The sequence below is a fragment of the Nelumbo nucifera genome, chromosome 6 (genome assembly GCF_055504915.1).
Source record: "Nelumbo nucifera cultivar China Antique chromosome 6, China Antique-T2T, whole genome shotgun sequence".
NCBI lineage: Eukaryota > Viridiplantae > Streptophyta > Magnoliopsida > Proteales > Nelumbonaceae > Nelumbo > Nelumbo nucifera.
The window spans coordinates 16,787,731-16,809,829 of record NC_142654.1 but is presented as its reverse complement, the minus strand read 5'-3'; the positions used below and the strand labels follow the sequence as shown (position 1 = coordinate 16,809,829).

The 22,099-nt window shown below is 37.9% G+C and overlaps 1 protein-coding gene and 1 pseudogene across 1 annotated transcript; one reads left to right on the top strand and one right to left on the bottom strand.

The window, feature by feature from the left end:
* Positions 1-730: 730 nt before the first annotated feature.
* LOC104590514 (uncharacterized) lies at positions 731-2,508 on the top strand. Its single transcript, XM_010249212.3, has one exon. The coding sequence runs from the start codon at positions 862-864 to the stop codon at positions 2,212-2,214; it is 1,353 nt and encodes a 450-aa protein (XP_010247514.1). The 5' UTR covers positions 731-861; the 3' UTR covers positions 2,215-2,508.
* Positions 2,509-3,563: 1,055 nt separating this feature from the next.
* LOC104591358 (ABC transporter B family member 9-like) lies at positions 3,564-9,029 on the bottom strand (annotated as a pseudogene).
* Positions 9,030-22,099: the final 13,070 nt, after the last annotated feature.

The window sequence follows — 22,099 nt, the reverse complement described above, 5'->3', positions numbered from 1 at the left end:
CCAATACATGTCAATTTTTTGAACCTTGGTTTTAGGTATATGTTGGGATCTATTGCAATTTTCTCAATACTTTAGGACAAGTTTATTGATCTTGGAAAGTTTTTAGAGAATTTTTCTAATTTGTTTTTTTTTTTTTCATATTTCAGATCTAGCGGTTGCAGGAAAGTTTGGCTCTGCCACTTCCTTGAGAATATAAAAGATTTGTAATTAATGCTCATGGAAACTCAAACCCAATTTAGATTTAAACCGTTGAACCCATTTTGTCAAATGTTCTCTTTCAATTGATTTTCACAATTTGTTGATAGATGACAAGTTTGACATTAACAATCTAATATTGGTTTTCTTATGTTCATATGAAATGTTATAATCTTAGATTGTCCAAGTTGATCTTTACATGTTTAAAGATCCATTTGTAAAACACCTAAATTCCAATTTTGCAAGGGATTGAGTCTTGTTTGCATCATCTAATCTTTCAATGGTTTCAACATCCATCGGAAATATTAGAAAAATAAGGATATCATATTGTTTTGATATTTTTTCTTGCTTCAACATAAAAAGGGCAAAAATGGATTTTTGAAAAATTTTAATATAACAGGCGTGTAAATCTTAACAAACAGGAAAGGTTTTTTACAATGATATTAACTAACAGGAAAGGTTTTAGTAGAGGGGAGGTTTCCGTATTTATGTGAAAATTCGAGGGAGGTTTAGTCTTTTCCCTATTTATTTCTGTAATTAACCCCTAGCAAAAACATCCAACTTGTTAGGGTTTTAGACCAGCCAAGACCACCAGAGTAAGCAAAACCTCCAACTCTGTCCTCGTTTCTTGCTGAGAGCCATCGATATCTTCTTCGCTGACCTTCCATGACTTCAAACAACCCTTCTGCTCCGTCGTCTAGGGTTAGCTCGGAAACTGTTGGAAAAGCTGTAGACGCTCTGCTGAAATGGATTAATGCCAAGAAAAAGCAGCAAAACGCGCAACTGTTCGAGGAGGACGATTTCGTTTATCTCATCCTAACCCTCAAGAAGATCCCAGAACAAGGCCGCACCAATCCTTACAAGATCTCACTTCCCCACCCTCTCCATGACACCTCCGAAGAGGAAATTTGCCTCATCATTGACGACCGCCCCAAATCCCGTCTCACCTTCGACGCTGCTACTAAAAAGGTTGAAGCCGATAACATCCCCGTCAATCTTGTTCTCAGGCTGTCCCAGCTCAGATCCGACTACCGTAACTTTGAGAAGAAGCGCCAGCTCTGCAACTCGTTCGACATTTTCTTCGCAGATAAGCGGATCATTCCCCTGCTTCCCAGGCTCTTGGGGAAGCAATTCTTTAAGAGGAAGAAGATTCCGGTACCCGTCGATTTGACCCACAAGAACTGGAAGGAGCAGATTGAGTTCGCATCTGGGTCGGCCCTTCTGTACTTGAGGACCGGTACCTGTTGTGTTTTGAAGGTCGCTCGGATTTCTATGGGCCGCGATGGGATTGTCGAAAATGTAGTTGCTGCCATTAATGGAGTTGGAGAGATTGTCCCGAAGAAGTGGGCGAATGTTCGTTCATTTCATTTGAAGCTGTTGGAGTCTCTGGCTTTGCCGTTATATCAGACTGTGCCCCAAATGGGGATGAAAATCGAGGGGATTAAGAAGAAAGAGGAGGCGAGTAAGGAGGAACTTGGCTCAGGGGTAGAATCTGGGGAGAAAGGTAATGTGGAAAAGAAGGAGAAGAAGTTGGAGAAGAAGAAGGTTTCGAAGAAGGGGAGGATTCATGAGGTTAGGTACATGGATGATGATTTTGATGAGTTTTTGGATGATGATAAATTGGATAATGATGAGGAAGCCAATGAAGATAGCAAGTCGGAAACAGCTGAATTGACTGGTAAAAAGCGGAAGAAGGGAGAGATCAAGAAGGAAGGGGTTCTCAATGAGTTAAATGGCGAGAAGCAACCAAGTAAATTAGAAAAGGTAAAGAAGGGAGACACATTGAACAAACAAGAGGTTTTGAATGAAATAAGTGGCAAGAAACAGCAGAAGAAACCAGCTAAAATGAAAAAGGGCGACTTTTCTTTAGAACTTGGAGAAAAAGTAGTTGATGAACCAACCGGCGACATTTCTGTGGAGAAGAAGAAGAAGAAGGAGAAAAATAAGCTTGGAAAGTCCGGGATAGGTAAAATGAAAATTAAGGTTAAGAAGAGTAAGAAAATGCAAGCAACAGAGTGATTAATTTTGAAGGAATTATTTCTTTCCATGGTTGGATGGTCTTGTAAGCTTGAACTTTGTGATGGACTCCATGGAGGAATTTCTCAACTTGTAGGGCTTCTTGTAGTCAAGTATGCATGTTTTTACCTTTTAGAAGTGAGCTTTTAGCTTTACCATTTCTTGGGCTTTGTATTTCAAGTAAACTTGTATTTTAAAGTCCCTCAATTTTTGGCAGATTCATCTTTGTTGCAGAGCATATCCTTTATAACTTTCTTTCTTATGGATGGGAAATTAATTGGTTTTCTTAATTTCTTACACTCTTGGACTAAATTTCTGTTATGTCTTTGGTTATTGTAGAAAATGCTATCGATTCAATTTGATATTTCTTGAGAAATTTCTAGTACAAGAACTTGTTTATTTTTAAGGTGTTATTCTGGTGCATCTCTTTGTTTTTTTTTTTTTTTTGTTTCCCAATGTCCTCTGGAAATTCTACCATGAAGCTGTTAGTGTTGGCTGCTTTTACAATTGCAGTAACTCATTGTCCGAGCCTCAATAGGAAAATGAGGATATGAAGAATTCACTGCCTGCTCTTTCAAGAAGTTAACTACTCCTAAGAGAGGAGGCTATCCTACCACAACAATATTGGAAACACAAGTACCATTAAAGATGGTATTCATGGTTCTGACTGCTGTCTTTAGAAAATGGCTTACAAAGGACAAGTTAAATTTTCTAGATGTAGAGTTATTAAGCTTGGACTATGTTATGTTTCAAAAAGTGGCAGAGAGTGCAAGTTACACAGGGAGGGAACTGTTATAAATGGGTTTGGGAAATTTCTAGAAAGACAAGCAGGTATACCGTTAAGAACGGATGAAACAGTAGGAATCCTGAAGATAAAAAAATTCTATTAGATGCTGTCATCTATGGCTTGGTAGGAACCTCTAAAGACTCCCCTGATCCCTGATGGGCCCTGATTACCAATATGGAACCTATCAAAGTTCAGCCTTATGACCTGTTCTCTAGGAGGTCTCCGTTGAACTGATGTAATATTTCTTGTGGTTTAAAGGCCAGCCATCCCATTCTAGTTTCTATGTATGTCCTCAATAGAAAAGTTGTGGCACATGGGGCGGCTTCTTTATGAATGTCAAGCCCTCTCACTGGCTCTTCAATTTCAATTAGAGGTAAATTGCAATTGAACATCATTTCTGCACCAGGTTCAAAATATTGCAATGAATCCTACTGCTGAGAGTTAGGGCTGTTAAATGGGTTTAAACAGTAATGTCTATTCTAATCCATGTATATGTGAATTAACCAAACTGAAAAAAATAAGAAAAACAGACTATCCATTCTTAAAAACTCTAAATGTGCGTTTTTTTTTTCATTTCCTTTTGAACCATGTTTCCACTGTGAATCAGTCTCAGATATTCTATGGTGAAGATTCTCTAGAGAGCTTTTCTTCTCTACAAATCATTTCATAATTCCTGGGATAAACAAGGAGAGATACTAGGAGAGAAAAACATATGGTCTATATTGTTTTCTGCTTTAACTGCATAGTGAAAGTTCTTTTTTCATTTCATGTTTTCACACTTTTTAATTGAACATGAGAAACATCTATGTGCATTTCAGCATTATTGATCAGATGAACCTTTTTTTTAGCTGAATGAAAGAAAGAACAAGGAATCAAAAGAAGATATATTAAGACTTCTTGCCAGAGGAACCCATTGGCCACAAAGAATCTCTGAGACACAATAGACTATAGGCCTACTACAAACTCTTGTCTCCTATTTTGCCTATGTTGAGGAGCTCATGTGGAGTGCTACTAGAGAAGCATAGGCAAATCTAGTATCATCATAAGCTGATGAGCACCTCATGATGCTTCTGTTCACCATCACTCTCTCTAATGCTTCTTGCACCACACACTCTGATTCTGCATCCAGTGTACTTGTGGCCTCATTGAGCAAAAGGATCTTTGGATCCTTCAATATTGCTCTAGAAATGGCTATTCGCTGCTTTTGTCCACCAGACAATTGTACTCTCTCCCCAATGGAGGTATCATAGCCTTCTGGAAGTCCTGCTACAAAGTTCTGAACATTTGCTGTTTTTTGTAGCTGTAATAATCTCATCTTCAAATGCACCTCCTTGCTTTCCATAAGCATGCCGTTACAAATTGTTTCATTGAATAGTACTGGTTCTTGGCTTACCAATCCCATTTGTTGCCTTAGCCAGCTTAGCTTGAACTTTTGAGTTTCTATTCCCTCAAACAATATTTGACCTGAATTAGGATCATAAAATCTTTCTAGCAAGCTGATAACAGTTGATTTCCCACTACCACTCTCTCCAACCAAAGCAACTGTCAACAAATAGTAAAGAACATTAGTATTAATTTGAGAAGAAACTTCAAGTCTCTGAAGATGTTGACAATGATAATACAGGTGAGAGAGGTGGTAAGTACCTTTCCATATGGGATGCTTAGACACAAATCTCTGTAGATCTGCACATCTGGATGTGTTAGGTATCCGAAGCTATCATGTTTGAGGCAATGATTTAAAAATGCACGCCTAGGTGCACAGGTGAGGCACATGGCCTAGGTCCCAGGTGCACCACTTTCAAAAGGCGTGCGCCTTGCACCTCAACCTAGGCATGTGCCTTTTTTTTTTTTGTTTTTTGCGCTATTTGGTGTTTTTTAAGCATGGTGGTTGGGCCCGCACCCTCAACCAAGCCCCTTGAGGCAAGCTCACCAAAGATGTCCATGTTAGGTTCTTAAAATTCTTAATCCCTAAAAAATGATTTTATAATTTTAATTATCTTTTAAAAATATCTTTTATTAGGATGAATGCATGAACAACATTAGAAAATAGGGGGTTCAATGGTTCATTCATTCATCCTAATAAAAGATACTTTTAAAAGATAATTAAATTATAAAATTATTTTTAGGGATTAAGAATTTTTAAGATCCTAACATGGACTTGTTTGGGCTTGCCTCAAGGAGCTTGGTATAAAGATGGGTTGTAGAATTAGGAATGAAAGGTGTAGCATCACATTAACTATTTGAAATAATGCAATTGGGAAAGAAATAAAGATTTTGTTGGGTTGTAAAAATCATTTTTTTTTTACATTGTTTTGCAAATTTTGATTTTTTTTTTAATTTTATGCCTTGCTTCAAAAAGGCGTGCACCTCGGGTGCAATATGGCTTTTACACCTTTTTTTTTTGGTGCCTTGCACTGTTAAAACTTAGGTTTGAGGTCAATATCACTTTTGATACTAGCTAGGGGCATACCTTCTTCACTGCTTGAATCAATCTTTGTTTTGCTGTCTAGAATGTTGAGAATAGAAGTTGAATCTTTAGTCTTGTTGGAATCTGGAGCCATTGCACTAGTTTGTGAAATTCCACATGCTGATATTGTCAAAAACCTGCAAAAGTCAGGCCATTAGAAACCAAAACAAACGCCACCATGAAATAGGAACAAGCAAACAAATCACCAAAGTTCCATTACCTTGAAAACTTGTCCCAATGTTGCTTGGCCATGTTGCACAAGAATAGCTCCAAAGTAGAAACATGCAGCTCTAGTGCAAAAAAGCACAATGAAGGAGCAACCATATCCTCCACTGCTTGTGACTCCAAGCTGGATTCTGTGTTTCATTGGAGCATCTCATTTTTTATGGTTTAGACCCATTACCTTTTGTTCTGCACAAAATGAAGCAACTGTTTTAATACTACCTACTGCATCATTTGCAACTTGACTTGCTTCTTCATACATTACTGCAAGAGATTTTATAACTTTCTTAGCAGCCCAGCAATTTTTTGCAATGTATATTATTTGATAATCATTACAACTATTGCTGCTAAAATCTATAATTAGTGTTAATCAAAATTAGTATGTGTGTTTTATTGCATCCCCATCATCTAAATTCCTTCAATGTATCAATTTATACAATAGAGTAATGGAAATAGCCTTGGTATCTGCACTAAATCCCTCCAGAAACTTCATTTGAGCATATCCTTGCAGACCTACATATGGTAACAAAACCAAAACAACAAGTGCCAATTTACAATTAGCCAAAAATGCTATAATAAGCCCTGCTATGAGTGCTGATATGATCTGAACCATCAAAGCCAAGGCATCACCTACAAGGCTCCACGCATTTAAAGCATCAGCAGATAACCTTGCACCAATAGTCCCACTGAAATGGAACCAGAAATTTCATGTCTTAATAACATATTGGAAAATTTATGTATAGAGGGAACTTAGGGTGTTGGCTAGAAATTGGTTAATCTACCTTCAATATGCAGGTTATCTAACCAACTAATTTCCTGGTGTACCACCTTCTCAAATGTCATAGATTGAATACATTGTATCAATTTACCTCCAGCAACACCTAATAAATATTGTTGCATCGGTACAGAAATTAGAGCAATGCAACCTAGATCTATATACACCAAAGCCCAAAACTTGGAATCTTTTTGAAGTTCATGAGTAGGTTCATAGAAAATTTTGATGGCTGTTGAGAACAGTAGTCCAAAAACTGGAAAGGTTATGCCATGTACTGCTGCAACAATAGATCCTAGCAGTAGAACTGGCACCTCAGGCTTATTCAGGTAGGCTAAATGTTTGATGGACACATTGTGACGTGCTTCTTCTTTCTCATCATCATTATCATCATCTTGGTCATTAATGTCTTCCCCTCCAATTTCAGTCTCATGAAGGCCTATGGGACCTGGGACACCAAATGTAAGTGAGAAGGGATGCCTACCACTAGAAGAACTTCTAGAACCTCTGCTTGTAGATTTTCTCATAGCCAACTTTGGGTTGAACTCCAGTAAGGGTGGTTTTTTTTCTCTTTGCTTCAGTTAGGGTTTGGTTTCTCTTCAGTTCGGTTCTATCTCAATCAGTGTTAGGTTTTGATTGGAAGTTTTAGCTACACTTGAAATAGCTTCTGTTTGAAGCCCATCTTTTACTTAGATTTCTTCCCATTTTCCATTTCCTGAAATGACTTGTATGAATTAAAGCTGCCAAAACTGATGTATTGTAACAGCAAAGGCAAGCCTGGTATGTTCCCATTTTCACTTGAGGGTTTTTTGAGGGTCTGATTTCTCTTGCTTGCATGGTGTATTTTAGACTTTGGTTTTTGTTGCTCATTTTTTCTGTTGGATTGGGTTGAGCTCTTGTGAGGGGTGATTTTTTTCCTCTTTGCTTCAGTTAGGGTTTGGTTTCTCTTCTCTTCGGTTCTCTCTCAATCAGCATTTGGTTTGGATTGGAAGTTTTAGCTACACTTGAGGCAGCTTCTGTTCGAAGCCCATCTTTTACTTTAGATTTCTTCCCATTTTCCATTATAAAGGCTAGAGATTATTAATTTCAGGCGATTGATCCAATATGCCTAAACAGTAAATTAAAGTTAATCTCCGGGTTATTACTTTAGAATACCAGTTCTATCTATCTGGAATCTGAAATCAAATGCTTCTCTATGTTTATTAGTTTGATCTTAGTTTGTTCTTTTTCAAGGGTTTATAAAATTTTGCAATATTTCTATGAGTTTCCATTATTCTTATTGATGCTGCTTTTGCCGTGTTTCTATTAATCTTGTGCTCCACCAAGTGCAAATTCAGTCTTTAGATATTTTGTTTGATAAGTGCAATTTTGAATAATGTGTTCTGTTTGCTGTGTTCTGGATTATATGGACTGCAAAGAAACTCCCAGAATTTTTTATCAGCAAATAAAATTTTATTAGAATAAATAATTAGGATTTAGTATCTTTTCCAGCTTTTAGCTGCTATTGTGTTTGTCCTATTTTTGTGGAGGTGATCTGTTATCAGCTTGGTAATATTGCATGTCTTTCGTTTTTTGGGATGTTTATAATAGATGGACTGTATTGTGCACCATGGTTGGTGATATTTGGTGTTGGAGTCAAAATGGTGGTATGTTGTTAGCTGTTTGTAATCTTCTAGATGACTTTACCAGTGGGAAGAAAGAAAACGTTTTTAGTCGGTTGTAAACTTACTAGTATCCATGTTAAGAAGACAGGACCTGTAATTTCGTTATGATTGCAAATGTTTTGCTGGTACACCACTGTGTATACTTCTATTTTTGTCAATCTTTTATTTGATTATTATATGATATATGTATCAAGGGGTTGAGGATAAGGAGATATGATGTGTCAGTATCCGATATACAATGAATTCTATCAATTTCAAAGATGATTTTCGTCTTGGTTTGATACCAACCAACAAAGCCACCTTGTTTCCCAAGGACTCGGTACCATTTCCGAGCTTCACTAATAAATAGGTAGCTAGCCTGGGTTTAATTTATTGTATATGCCCTGTACAGAGGAAGTGATTTGGTTGGAGGCTTCTGGATCTCATATTGTGGGGTGCAACCTGCAACCTGGCTGGGTTGTTGCTATGTTTCGATGAAATGACATTAAATTTATTGTTGGAGAGGTAATTTTCTACATTGCAGTTTGTGTCTCTGATGTTTAAAATTCAAATAGTTTTGCCGATGTAGTACTTCAAAATACAAGGCTACAGCCTCTATGTTAATAACTTAATGAAAGTTACCATTTCCTATAAAAAAAAATCAGGTGCTAAACCACAAAGGGGCCTGATTGTAGTTTTTTTTTTCTTGATTTAACTGCATGTTTCAACAACATAAACGAGCTTATTTTATCCTTCAGTTCTTTTTGGTTATTAGTAGCCTAGTTGATAGATTGTCTAGCTCATATTAACCTGATTATGGAGAGTTAATGACATCAGCATTTGTTCAAATTGAATTTCCTTCTGTAGGATCTTTCTCAGCATTAATTCTGATACGTTTGCAATTTCCCAAGGATCCCACTTTACCATATTTGTGAAGTATTGCTGTTTTCGTTAAAGGGAAAAACAGAACAAAAGAAATACACCTAATTAAATTGTTTTGTGCTTAATGGTGCAGAACTGGTTAATAAAATCAAGTTCATAATACGGCATCCATGGGTTCATTGGTGAAAGTTTACTGTTTGAACATATTGGATGAATCGTCTGAAATTAATAACCAGGAGATTAACTTTAGTTTTATGTATTTTTGTGTTCTTATTCAATCTACTCCGGTAGGATTATCTTTACATTTATTGGAATTCGTTGGTTACTGTTTCATGTCTTGTTTTGTATTTGTATTTGTCCACTGACTGTTGTTCATGGTAGGAAATTGCATTGTTATTTCTATTTTGGAATTTAAGAAATATTCCTGATGAATTTTTTCTTTTGCAAAATCTGTCATTTGTTAAAGATTTCTCGACTACATAGGGAGAGTGTCATGACAACATTGCTGAGATAAGGATGAGTGGCAATAGCAAAGTTGGAAATAGTTGTATGGGGAGTAGGAGAGAGAGGGTATGCACATAAATTAGAGGCATCATATTATGTGACATCCCATGTGAAGTAGTTGACTCACCTTAATTTCAACTGGGTGGCAATTACATTACCATCATTCATCAACCATGATTGGCCACATTCTATTTTCTTACACTTCTCGGAGGTCTACAAATGGAAGGAAAAATAACATATACAAACTTGCAAAGACAAGGAGGAAAAATAAAAGATCTAGATCGTGTTAAATTCATCAAAAGCAAAGATCAAAGAGTTTAAGAATGGAGAGATTAAGAAGTTTAAGTTATTTTTCAGGGGTCATTGAAGGAAGAACATGTTGGGAACACAAACTTTCAAGTCTTAGGCCCTGTTTGGCAATGTTCCCACTTGTTTCTGTTCTTTTAGAAATTTCTGTTTCAGAAAAAGAATTTTATTTTTTGCACTTTAAAAGTAATAGATACGTTTGGCAAATTGTTCTTCGAGAACGAATTTTTGTTCTACAGGAACAAAAATAGTGTTAGGATAATGAAACTATTTTTTAACATCAGTTTTGCAAATCTACCCACATTAAGCCTAAAATTAATCATAAAAAACATGTGTCATTGTCATAGTGATGTCTTCATATATCGATGGGATTAGAGAAGAAACTACACCCATTCGGCATAACATATAATCATCAATGGGATTAGAGAAGAAACTATATCCATTCGGCCAAACATATAACAAATGCAAACAAAATAATATAAGAAAAATGATTTTAGATCGCACTGGTTAGAGATTGTTTAAAACTCATCTTTGCGGTGGGAGAAAAAACAATTTCAGGTGAATTTGGATGGAGAAAAGGTGAGTTTAAAACAGAGCACACGATACAAAATCAGGTGTGGTGATGAGACAACATACTTGTTGATGCGTTCCTAGCCGGAAATGTCGTCGGTGCTTTCTAGCGTTTGCTCGCCATCCGGTTGGAGCCAAGGAAATCCCTCATTCCTCTGAGATTTGCAGCGGCAAGTTGGAGGAGTTCATTGTCGAACGAAAATGTTTGGTAGGGTTTATTTCTATTATTTGGTGTGAAATACCTAAAATACCCATTCTCTCATGTGGGAATCGTTAACACGTGTTTTTTAATAGGGGTTAATGTTGTGGGAACCGCACGTTCATTGGGAACACGTTCTTTGGGAGCACCAATTTTTCACACCTACTAAAGAACATATTCTCTGGGTGTTCTCACACGAGAACACCTTGTTTTTTTGTACCAAATGCGTTTTACTCCGTGAGAATATCGAGAACTCACGAAATGTTCTCACAGAACGTTGCCAATTAGGGCCTTAGGAACTACAAAAAAAAAGTAGAGAAATTCAGAAAATCGGTGTATTTGTAAGATGAGGGATTCATAAAGTTAACGAAGCTACAAAATGAAAGTAAGGAAGGTCCCCACAGTAGAAGTTTAAAAGTGCATGGGTAATATGGGTTTATTATGGTTAAGGGGGTACTCTCCAACCTGAATTGTTTTCTTTGTTGCAAAGTCTGAAAATTAAGTCCAACAATTGGTTTGGAAAATATTATTTACTTAAAACCAAAACAAAAAACCATATTCTTTCTTGTGTTTGGCCTTACCCTAGCTCTTCTAGTCTGTTCAAATTGGATGATATATGATATGAAATCATGAAATTCCACTCTCCCGAAAAAGGAAAGTTAACCTTCATCACAGGCCAGTTGAGTCTGGGTGTGATGTAAATGACTCCATAAGAGATTGATACCAATGCATGACACAAGTGTAACAGTTATCTCTGATGGTGGAGAAACTCATAAGATGACAAGGCTTGTTAAAAAAATTTTTGCATTTGGTGCAAGGAAAAACTAGGAAATTGCTGAGAATATCTTCTTTAGATTGAAAATTCTCATGTTGGTCTTCTTTTTTGCTCTTTGGAGTTTATGAAGCAGCTTAATTAGTGGATTGGAACATATGCATGGATGAAATGTAGATGAGCTTCACCTATCCTAATAACAAAGAAACCTAACTTAATGGTTCTGTATTAACAGATAGATTGGCTGGAGAAAAGGGTTATATTTATTACAAAAACTGCATCGCCCGGTTACTTCTCAAATATTTTTCATTATATACCATTGCATGCAAAGAAAGCTTAGTGGTTCTAGTCTGCTAGAAACATCAATTGAACCAATCCATTTAAGACCTCTTTGTTGCCTAAATGGTACTTCAGTAATCTTATTATGGTGGGGAGAAAACTCGATAAATGCAAAGGATTCAGGGGATAAAAGTCATGTGTTTAAACAGAAAAAAGCTAATCCTTTTGGGGGATGGCCCAATTTGCTATGGTTTTTTTTTTTTTGGGTGTGGAAAATGATAATTTTATTAGGAATAACAAATTTGATACATAAAAGGATAGGCTCAACCAATTGAACTCAGCCCCAGCAAAGCCGACAACTCAATTACGTCTAGGGGTGTCAATGGATCAGTTTTGGGTTTGACCCCACTCAAACCAAAATTAATTTGGATGGATTGGACAAATTGCACTGGACCCGTATTTATTGGATTAAATTGGACCTGATCCATCAGTAATGAATTTATATTGGATTGGGTTGGACTGAACCAATACCAGGTCCATTGACAGGAAAAAAGAATATAAGTGTCAATGGACCAGATTTAAGTTGGAACTAATCTAAATTAAAACAAATTTGAACAGATTAGATGGTCCAAACATTGAATTGGATGGGTCCAAGATATTAATTGGATTGAATTAGACCCGGTCCATTTTCACATTAAACTGGATCGGATTGGACCAAATCCAGTCAAATTGACACCCCTAATTACACCACAGGTTTACAACGGCAGATAACCAAAGATTGGCTGTTGAGCAAGGTCCCCTTTAGTTGCAACCCAGGAACCCAATCTTCAATAGACCTGCTGAAGCTTGCCTTTGAAGATTCTCTTGTTCCTTTCAATCCAAGTAGTCCACACCACCATTGCAGGAATCAGACCCCACAATAGCTTGGCATTTTTTACTTGACCCCATGGAACACCAGCTAGCTAGAAACTCTCTCAAGTCTCAAGGTCTTGGGAGGTACTCAAACCAAACTAAGTCTGCATTTGACATTCCTTATTTTAAGGATTCACCTCCTTTTGGCTGTTAAAATGTCCATAAGAAAACTGAATTTTTAACCATAAAAACAAGATAAATCCTTAAAATAAGAAATGCCAAATGCAGCCTTAAAGCTCTCAAGAAGTGCAGCTATATCTCATACACCGTAAGGCAATGGATAAATAAATATCCAAATTATCTAGAACCCGGCAACCTACCAAAGAAAATTCCTTATATTTTCTTTTCAAAAATAATGATTTGGCCATTGAATTTGATGGGCAGAAAATTAAGGAGGGAATTCTTTCTTTTTCTGTTCCTTTTAGGCTACAGACTGACATGTTATTTTCAGGTACAATTTTTCTTATTCATAAATGTAGCAATCTTAGCATAATTATGACATGGAGTCAATTAGACCTATAGTAAAATTGTCTCTCTGTATCTTTCTCTATATTATTAGGTCATATGTAATTTTTAGCAACCGAAAAAATAAAAATGGTGAAGAAGCTGATTTGGTTGGTGAAACTAACTAATTGGATTACCATCTATTAGAACTTGGTTTGTTAATATTAACACCACATGGAGTTTTGAGGTGCCTTAGAAATTAGAATAGCCTATATCACGAGTGGGGCTCCCATGGTACTACCATTCAAAATAAGCATAATACTATATTATTTCATTATTTATGAAACGATAATAGGCAAATAAATAATGGTTTTTTTTCTTTGTTTTGCCAAAACGAATGAGTCATTTGAGCATGCTCGTTCAAAATATCAATACGTTTGATACGTCGGTAGAAGTGTATCGGGCAAATCGATACACATTTTTATTGTTTTTTTTTAATTTTTTTTCATAACCAGTTTAGTGGGGTCAGTTTAGGTCTCCTCTACCCCCTAAACCGGTCAGACCTCCGATACACCCACTGTAGGGGCGTATTGGCTGATACGTGTTGATACTTTAAACCTTGGTTCAGTGTAGTGCTGCCCCTATATGTGTGCCCATGTGGGGTGGGGGTGGGGTCTTGCTAAGGTGCCCAGACTAGACCTACTGGTTTGTGCCACCAGATCCAAGAGAGTCCTGTTGATTAAAAGGAAGCAAGCAGAGTTGTCCTAGGTGGCCAACTTTTAGTGTAATTTCTGTATGCCCAACTGTGTCCTTGCTTCAAAACAATTTTTTTTTTAAATTTTGTAATGGTTTATTTTTATTTTCATTTTTGATACTGTTTTACCTTCCCTCTACTTTTCCATTTTTAATTTATTTATGATGTTGTTTTATGACATGAGTCAAATTGTTTAAGGTTGAAAAGCTATCCATTGTTGGATTTTAATCTCATAAGAGATTAAATCCAGTGGGTTTGATTGGTCAATTATATGAGAAATTGCATCTGCACACTTGATTGAAAAATTAACTTTTCTCTTACAAAACCCAGTTTTGAACTTGTCCCACATTGGAAAATTATATGCTTTGTTTTTAGTATTTTAATAGGACCTGATTTACACTCCTTAGAAATAGTAGAGGAGAGTATGGGGGTTTGATACCGCGCAACGCGCGCATACGCGTGTGTGTGGCGCATTGAGGTGCTTTAGAGGCGCACTTTGCTTGGCGCGAAGGGTGGCTTTGGTTTTGGTGCGATGCTGATCGTTGTTTACCGTTGATGAGATCAACGATCATGATTTGATCGGGTGTGATCAAGAGGCACAATTCAAAGTTAACAGTCATTAACTATTAACTACTTTTTAAACAGGTTCAAGGTGCCTTCTCTGAACCAACACTTACCTTTTCTTCATACATCTTCATAAACTATTTAAGGAGCATGAATCAGACTTCAAAAACACACATTTTTCGAAATCCATTCTCTCTCTTTCTTTCTCAGTCCGGTTTGCTACAGTTTCACAGAAGGTTTCTCCGGAGATTCTTCAACTTTGCTGGTTGTAGATTCTCGCCCAAGGCTCTGTTGTATCTTGGGAACGGATTTGCCTATAACCCAATAGCAAACTCAGTGAAACTGAGTGGGGGAAAATAACGTTTTAAAGACAGTGTCTTCAAATGCGCCTCAGAGCTTCTCCTCCAAAGTTACAGTGACCCCATTTTCCAACATCCATAGTTGCCAGTGCCACCAAGTAGATGAATTGGTTGGTTTTCAATTCATTTAAGGGGGTAGCACTTGCAAGTATACCGGAGGATGGTATGAAGGTAAAGCAATCTGAGGAACTTGAGGATAGGTAGGGCTTGCACTTCAACAAATCTGGTGATGATAGCATTTGAAGTTGGAGATCAATTGGGGGCCTATCGATGAAGGAAACAATGATGAACAAGGAGGGTTTAATGCTGTCTAGCACAAAAATATATAAGAGAAGGGTTTCCCTTCTTTGTTTGTCATTTCTAACTTTAAGAATGAGCCAATTTTCACTTTCTTGGTACTTTCAAACTCGAGTTCTGGGTCTGGTTGGAATCTAGGTCTTAGAAGGGTCATTAGGGACATTGAGTTAAATAATACTATGACACTTTTGATCATTCTTGATGGGCTATTCTTGGACCCTATAAAGAATGATCATTTTTTTTGTGCCTCATTTTTCAAAGCCTTAATTCAATTGTCTGCTAACTTTAGTATGTTTTTTCCTGTTAAAGAAGTTTGGGGTAAACTCATTCCACCTAGGATTGGGAGTGGGGGTGTCAATTGGACTAGATCTGGTCCAATCCGATTCAGTCCAATGTGAGTCCATTATAAATGGACCAGGTCCAATCCAATCTAATGATTTTTTTGGACTGTTCCAATTCAATGTTTGGACTGTCCCATCTGTTCAAATTCGTTTTGGTTTAGATTGATTTCAACCCAAACTCGATTCATTGACACCTATATTCTTATCTTATACCAATGGACCAGATATTGGCTTAGGTAGTGTTTGAGAACACTTAAAAGAAGTACTTATTTAAACAAGTACTTCTTTTAAGACATGGGACTACACATTAAGTGGTTTTTAAGTACTTATGAGTGTTTGGTAAAAAAGAGGGTAAGAAGTACTTATTATTAAAAAAAGTACTCCTTAAAAAAGTGACATGAATGTGACTTTTGTTTTTTCAGCACTTTTTGAAGAAGTGCTTCTTCGTTCGAATGGGACAAATCTGTCCATGTTTTTTTCTTTAATGACAAAACTACCCCCACTCGAGTTTATCATATTCTCCTTCCATTCGAAACCCTACAACAATAGGCAGCGGCGGCATTTGGTTGCAGGTCCACCGGCCATTGAAGAGCTCCTGAAAAACCTAGAAACATGGACTAGAGCCCACAAAGATCGAACATCCCCACCCCAATTAGACGCTACCACTTGGGCAAAAGATTTGAGGTTGGCCGTTGAAGTTTGAAATCATGAATCCGATTTGTTGATAAAAAAGGAATTCTATTGTGCTACTTTATCTTTTCCTCTCCTAGTTTTAGAGTTTCCTCAACGGTGAAACTTCTTGCTCTCCATATTTCTCTCTGTCGATTTCCTGCCACATCATTGTCGTCTTCCCCAGGACGTCCTTCCTCCCACCACTGAGCTTCCATGGAGGTTGCAATCTAAGCTTTGTATTCTACCCCACCAGTATATACTTCTAAAACTCGAGGGATTAGCTCTTGTTTTGCTCCTGCCACATGAATAATAGCTGCTCTCAGGTTATTGACGTTGAAGGCCTCCAGTTCTCCTCCGCAAAGTTTTTGCAACTCTTGTAAATATTTCCAAGGTCCAAAGGTGAAAAGGCATCCCTAAACCCTCGCCATAATGCTCATAAATTCCAATATACCTGCCCTTCTTGTTTTCTCTTGTCTCTGCAGCATACTTTCTTCCTACTTCAGTGTAATAATTCTTCCCTCCTCTTTTTTGTGTCACGTTTTTTGCCCTTTCTAGCACTCCTTTGAACCACAAAATTGCTCGTCTAGAAAGAATAAGGGAGGCTCGTCTCAGCTCCACTATCTTCGAGTCAATGTTCCCGAGTCCAAGCTTCCTCCATCACGAAAGTCTTTGCTTCAATCTTTAGAGTTTTCCTCCATCTCCTCATTGGTAAGAACTCCCAAACTTGGCTTTCTCTGTTCATAGTTTAATATGGTACATTTCGTAGTAGTGAACTGGGTTCGGGGACAAAGGGTTGGTGGCTACTATCCTGGGTTAAAATTGTCATTTGTGTCAATATAAGCACTTATGGGGAAAGCAGTTTACCAAACATCCCCACTCCAGTAAGTGCTTAAAAACATAATAAGTGAAGTGAAATGTAGGCGACCAAACAACCTTAAGTGGTTGTTAAAATAAGTACTTCTAATTCTTTTACAAGTACTTATTCATCAAACAGGGCCTTAGTCCAATCCAATCCAATATAAATTTATTACAGACGGATCGGGTCCAATTCAATCTAATAAATATTTTGGACCGGATTGGTCAAATCTAATATGTCTTATTGCTCTGTCCAATCCATCTATTCCAAAACCAATCCATTGACACCCTTAATCAGGATAAGACCTCACCGAAATCCTCAAAGATTGATGAAGCAAAGCGAATATATAGAACTTCGGTGAAATCTACCCAAATTGGTTGGGGATGTTACCCTTGGTACCATTGGTACCACTAGATGGCCTCCCCTTCAAGGTAGATGGCTGCAATCGCCAGCCTACAACATCTCTTGGATCTCAAAATAACATTCTGCCTTGAAGATCCAAGGGATTGGGTCTTCCCCAACATACGATGGAAAGTCAAGTTTCTTCAATTCCTAGTTGTAAGCCCTCATCCTCTAATTGCTACCGTGGCTTGATCCTTCTTCATCACCTTCTTTTCCCTATTCTTGGTTCATCTGATCACATCAAGCCGTAACCGTTGCTATGGCTTCCTTGATTTCTTACCTGTGATTCACCACCTTGTGGAGCTCAACCTCGACTCTATAAACTTGGCCATCCATGGTTGAAGCTCTAGTCATGGGCATGCTTTGATACTATAGTTGTTAGGTAACTTCCTAACTCAAAGACAATTTAAGGTGTCTAACCTCCTAATGAGAGTGAGAGAGAAGACTATGGAATTCTTGTCTTTTCCTCCCCTTCTAATGTATGTAATAGTGTGCTTTACGTATCTATCTATCTATCTATCTATCTATCTATCTATCTATCTATCTATCTATCTATCTATCTATCTATCTCTCTCTCTCTCTCTCTCTCTCTCTCCCTCTCTCTCTCTCTCTCTCTCTCTCTCTCTATATATATATATATATATATATATATATATATATATACTTACAACAGAATCATTGTTTTGCTATAATTGATTACAAGGCAAGCCCTGGGTTCCCAACACTACTGTCATCAAAATTCAATTTTACGAAGCTAAGAAGCCATTAGGATGGAGAGTCCAAATAGATATTGAGGCCTTCTTAGGCAGGGCAGAATTTTCAATGTCAGTCCACTTTCTTTGTAGATCATCCACCGTAAGATCTTTGAATAGATCTAAGGATTTAATCCATTATACCACCCTAATGTAGATCGCCTCCAGTCTTCTCTCCTTGCCTGAAAAGATTATTGAGTTTCTTTCTTCCTAGATGGTCTAGCACACAACAGCCTTTACACATCGCCACATTATCCTGAGTTTGTGTTCTGTGCACCCATGGGTGCACTGGATGCGTGAACCTGGTGTGTCCAAAAGCGTGTTGTTAACCACTTTGGAACACCAGTTTCAATATTTATAAATTTTTCGATTCTCAAAATAACTACAAAATGCAGTTAGTGGTGAGAAAGGGGTTGTATCCACAGGGAAGCGAGGGAAAAAATGTTATGTACTTCAATCCGGATAAAATAACAAGACTTGAGATTGCAGAAACACAAAATTTAATTAACTAAACTAGAATCCATTAAAATAAAATTATAACAATGCTGAAAGTAAAAATTGCAGAAAAGTAAATAAATAACATAAATAAAAAATCTACAATTCGGTCAGAGGTAGCAGTCTCCGGATCTATCCTTTGATCCTTGAACTCCTCGAGCTGGGCCTTCCATCTTACCTGGCCGAATTTTAGATCTACAAAAAGGAAGACAAAAATTAAATTTGATAAAAATAAATTGTAGAAATAAAATAAAAATTGGAAATTAAAGAACGTAAAATAAATTCACGCATAAAAAGTAAATTTAAAACTATGGGAAATTGGTTGGGATTCGGATCCAGAGGTGGCAGTAGTGGCTAGGCGAACTGTAAGCAGGAACCCCTCCTCTTGCCTAGGTGTTGTCCTCTTCCTCTACCCTTAAACTTCTCAAGAACAACCTTCCGTCTTACTTGGGGGCAAAATCCAACCGAAATTAAATCTAAAAGATTGTTAGAATAAAAATAACATAAAAGAAAATAAAGAAAAGAAATGGATGGTTGATCAAATCCAGTGGCAGTAGTTGTAAGTTGGTTGGACTATTTGCAAGAACCCCTCCTAACAAGATCTGAGCGTCCTTCCTTTCTATAACCCTTGAACTCCTCAAGAAACCTTAGCCTTGTGAACTAGGTTAATTGACCAACCCCTCTCTAGGGTCCTTGGGTTTTTTTTTTTATAGAGAAGGGTGGAAACTGGAACTAGAGAGGAAGAGAGGGGCGACAACTGGGTTTTTGCAGAGATATGGGTGCGCTAGGGTTGAGAATGAAGGGTTAGGATTGTTCTAAGTTGATCCTAAGGCTGAGAAGAGAATGAGAGGGCTCCCAATATTATGTAGGGCTGAAATTTGGGCACCCAGAATGGAGGGAGCAAATTTGGGCGCCTAGAGTTGGAGAAATGTGATTGGTTGGTGTGATGTGGCACCCTAAAGTGATTGGTTTAGGTTTAAGGATTGAGGTGTAAGGCTAGGATGTTGTATAGGGAGAGATCTAAGGGTATGAGGGGCTGCTAAGACTTGGATGGTTGAGATTAGAGGTTAGGAGAGAGTGGAGGGTGGAGATTTGATAGCCTAGGGCGGCTAGGGTTTGTTAGAAGTGAAGAGAATGAGTGGGGAGGTGCCCTAAGGTTTGCTAAGGAGAGAGGAGTATACTAATACAGTAGGAGGGGTGCCTATCTGGGTTTGGTAGATAGGAGGCGCCCTCCTGTGCTTAGTTTTTCATAGAAACACCCCTCTCTCAGTTGGAATTCACACAAGTTTCTCAAAAACTGCATTTCAGCCCTGAAACTTCCCCAATTTTCCCCAGGATTTGCGCATGGACCCTCATAGGTCACAATATTGAATTCAATTGGGAAAATGACACATTTTGACTATTCTAAGGCCTAAAATACCCATGAAATAATGCCCTTAAGGCATCAAAATACAGAGTTATTAGAACCCACCAATAAAAATGTTACACGTTAGCATTTCGAAACTCTCATAACTTAATAGATGTTTAGCCGTTCGCTGAAGAAGTCCGGTTGAACCACCTACAAAATGACAAAAAACACATAGAATGATTTCTTTCAAGGGATTTCATTTGAACTCTCTCCCATTTCTTCCTCTCCTCCGAGCCCTAACATAGAGAAGCATCCCATCGGCCACTCACCACCCACCAGCGGTAGAAAGAATTCTGACGGTAAGAATTCCTCTTCTTCTTATTCTTCAGTACAACCAACTAGAAGACAACACACAAAAGGATGTGATTTCTGCCTTGCATGAGGGGAAATATACAACGCAAGGAAGAGAGTCCATTTTGGTGTTAAACATTTAAATAGAGTTGTAAAATCAAACATAGAAAACGAGAATTGGGAAAATGAGAAGTTTCTCTGAGTTCCAACTACCCGTAGCGCCTATGAAAGACCAAAACCGCTACCAAAGGTTGAAGCACCTGCCTTTACAGAGGCAACAATAGTGGATGCAGTCAAGATTGAAATAGCGACTAAGAAGCCAACCGAGACTAACCCACCTGCCAACAGATCCTCCACCCAAGGCTGTAAAGCCCAATGAAATAGCAATTTCATCACCAGATGAACTAGCCCTAGTTGTAGAACCTATACGACCACCGTCAAAAAATACCCCTGAGCCTATAAAACCATCGAAGTCTGACCCACCACAACCTAAAGCAAGTAAAAATTCAGTCGATCCATCATCACAGCCAACACAAGTTGACTCTAAAACTTATTGCAGAAACTATGATGTGGAAACTTATTACGGAGGTTGAAAGAAGAAGATTGGAAGATGAGGAAGTTCATAAGTAAGAGTGAGAGTACATTTTTTTTGCTTACTACCAGCTCTCTTGCTGGCTAGTGGATTTTACATTATTAGGGCTCGAAGGAAAGGAGGAAATGAAAGGGAGTTTGAATGAAATCCCCTGAAAGAAGTTATTCCTTTTGTGTCCAATTCGACTGGGTTTGAGTTGCTAACGGATGAAATCCCATTAACTTTAGGATCAATTTGAAATGATGACGTGTAACATTTTTATTAGTAGGTTCATGCGTCTAGTGCACCCATGGGTGCACATAACGCGGACTCCATTATCCTCCTTCTATTCTATAGCCAACTAAAAATAAGAGTTAAACAAACTTTGCACATTCAAAGGGGGAGTCCATATGCACCCAAACAAAAGAAGTAATCCCAAATAGACCTTAGCTTACGAAGTTGTTTTGTAAAATGCTTTTTATTTTAATGCACTTTATCTTGCTAGTTTCTACCAAAAAAAAAAAAATACAAAAGAAGTAAATCATTCCCAAATACATTTAGTGAAAAAGCAAAAGAATAATAAGTGATTACTAGTCTCATCATCAACATTACAAAGAGCACACCAATAAGGAGATAAACAACTTCTGGGATTCTTTCAAAAAAGATCACATTGTATTTATTCTTTCCATGGATGCTTCCCAACAAAAACTCAAGGTTGAGGCAGACTTGGTCAATGAGGCCTTGTGACGATTGAAGCAAATGGGGTCTGTAAGGGACTACTACATCCAGTTTGAGCGCTTGGCCACGTGGGTGCATGACTGGTCGGAGAAAGTGCTCATTGGATGCTTCATCGGCGGCCTGAAGGACGAGATACGTCGGGAGGTAAAAGCCTCCCAACTTTCTACAGTCTTGGCCGTCGTAGGCTTAGGCTTAGCAAGATAACGTGAAGAAAAACTTGATCGATTCCGGTGAGTGACTTGAGGTTATGGACCGGTCTTTAAATTAAACCAAATCAACTGACTAGGAGTCTAGGGCTGAGGGTATTCTAGGTAAATTACCCTGATGAAAGCGTGGGTTATGCTTAATTTGGACTGGGCCGTAAATGAAAGGTCCAACAGGCTTTCATGCTACAAACAGACAGGCTTGATCCTCTTGAGGTGATAGATGACCTGAGTCCAGTACCGATGGACACAGAACCCACTTAGGACCCGGTACCTAAATCAATTTAGATCTCCCTTCAAGCCCTACAGGCCTTTTGTTAGCGCATAACGTTTCCAATTGATGTTTAGTCTTTACCCACTGGAGCTGATATAGTTTTGGGTATAAAGTGGTTAAGAGTCTTGGGCCCAGTGCTCTGTGATTGGGCC

Excerpts from the sequence above, each read along its gene's own strand:
- LOC104590514 (XM_010249212.3), top strand. The coding sequence starts at position 862 with ATGACTTCAAACAACCCTTCTGCTCCGTCGTCTAGGGTTAGCTCGGAA.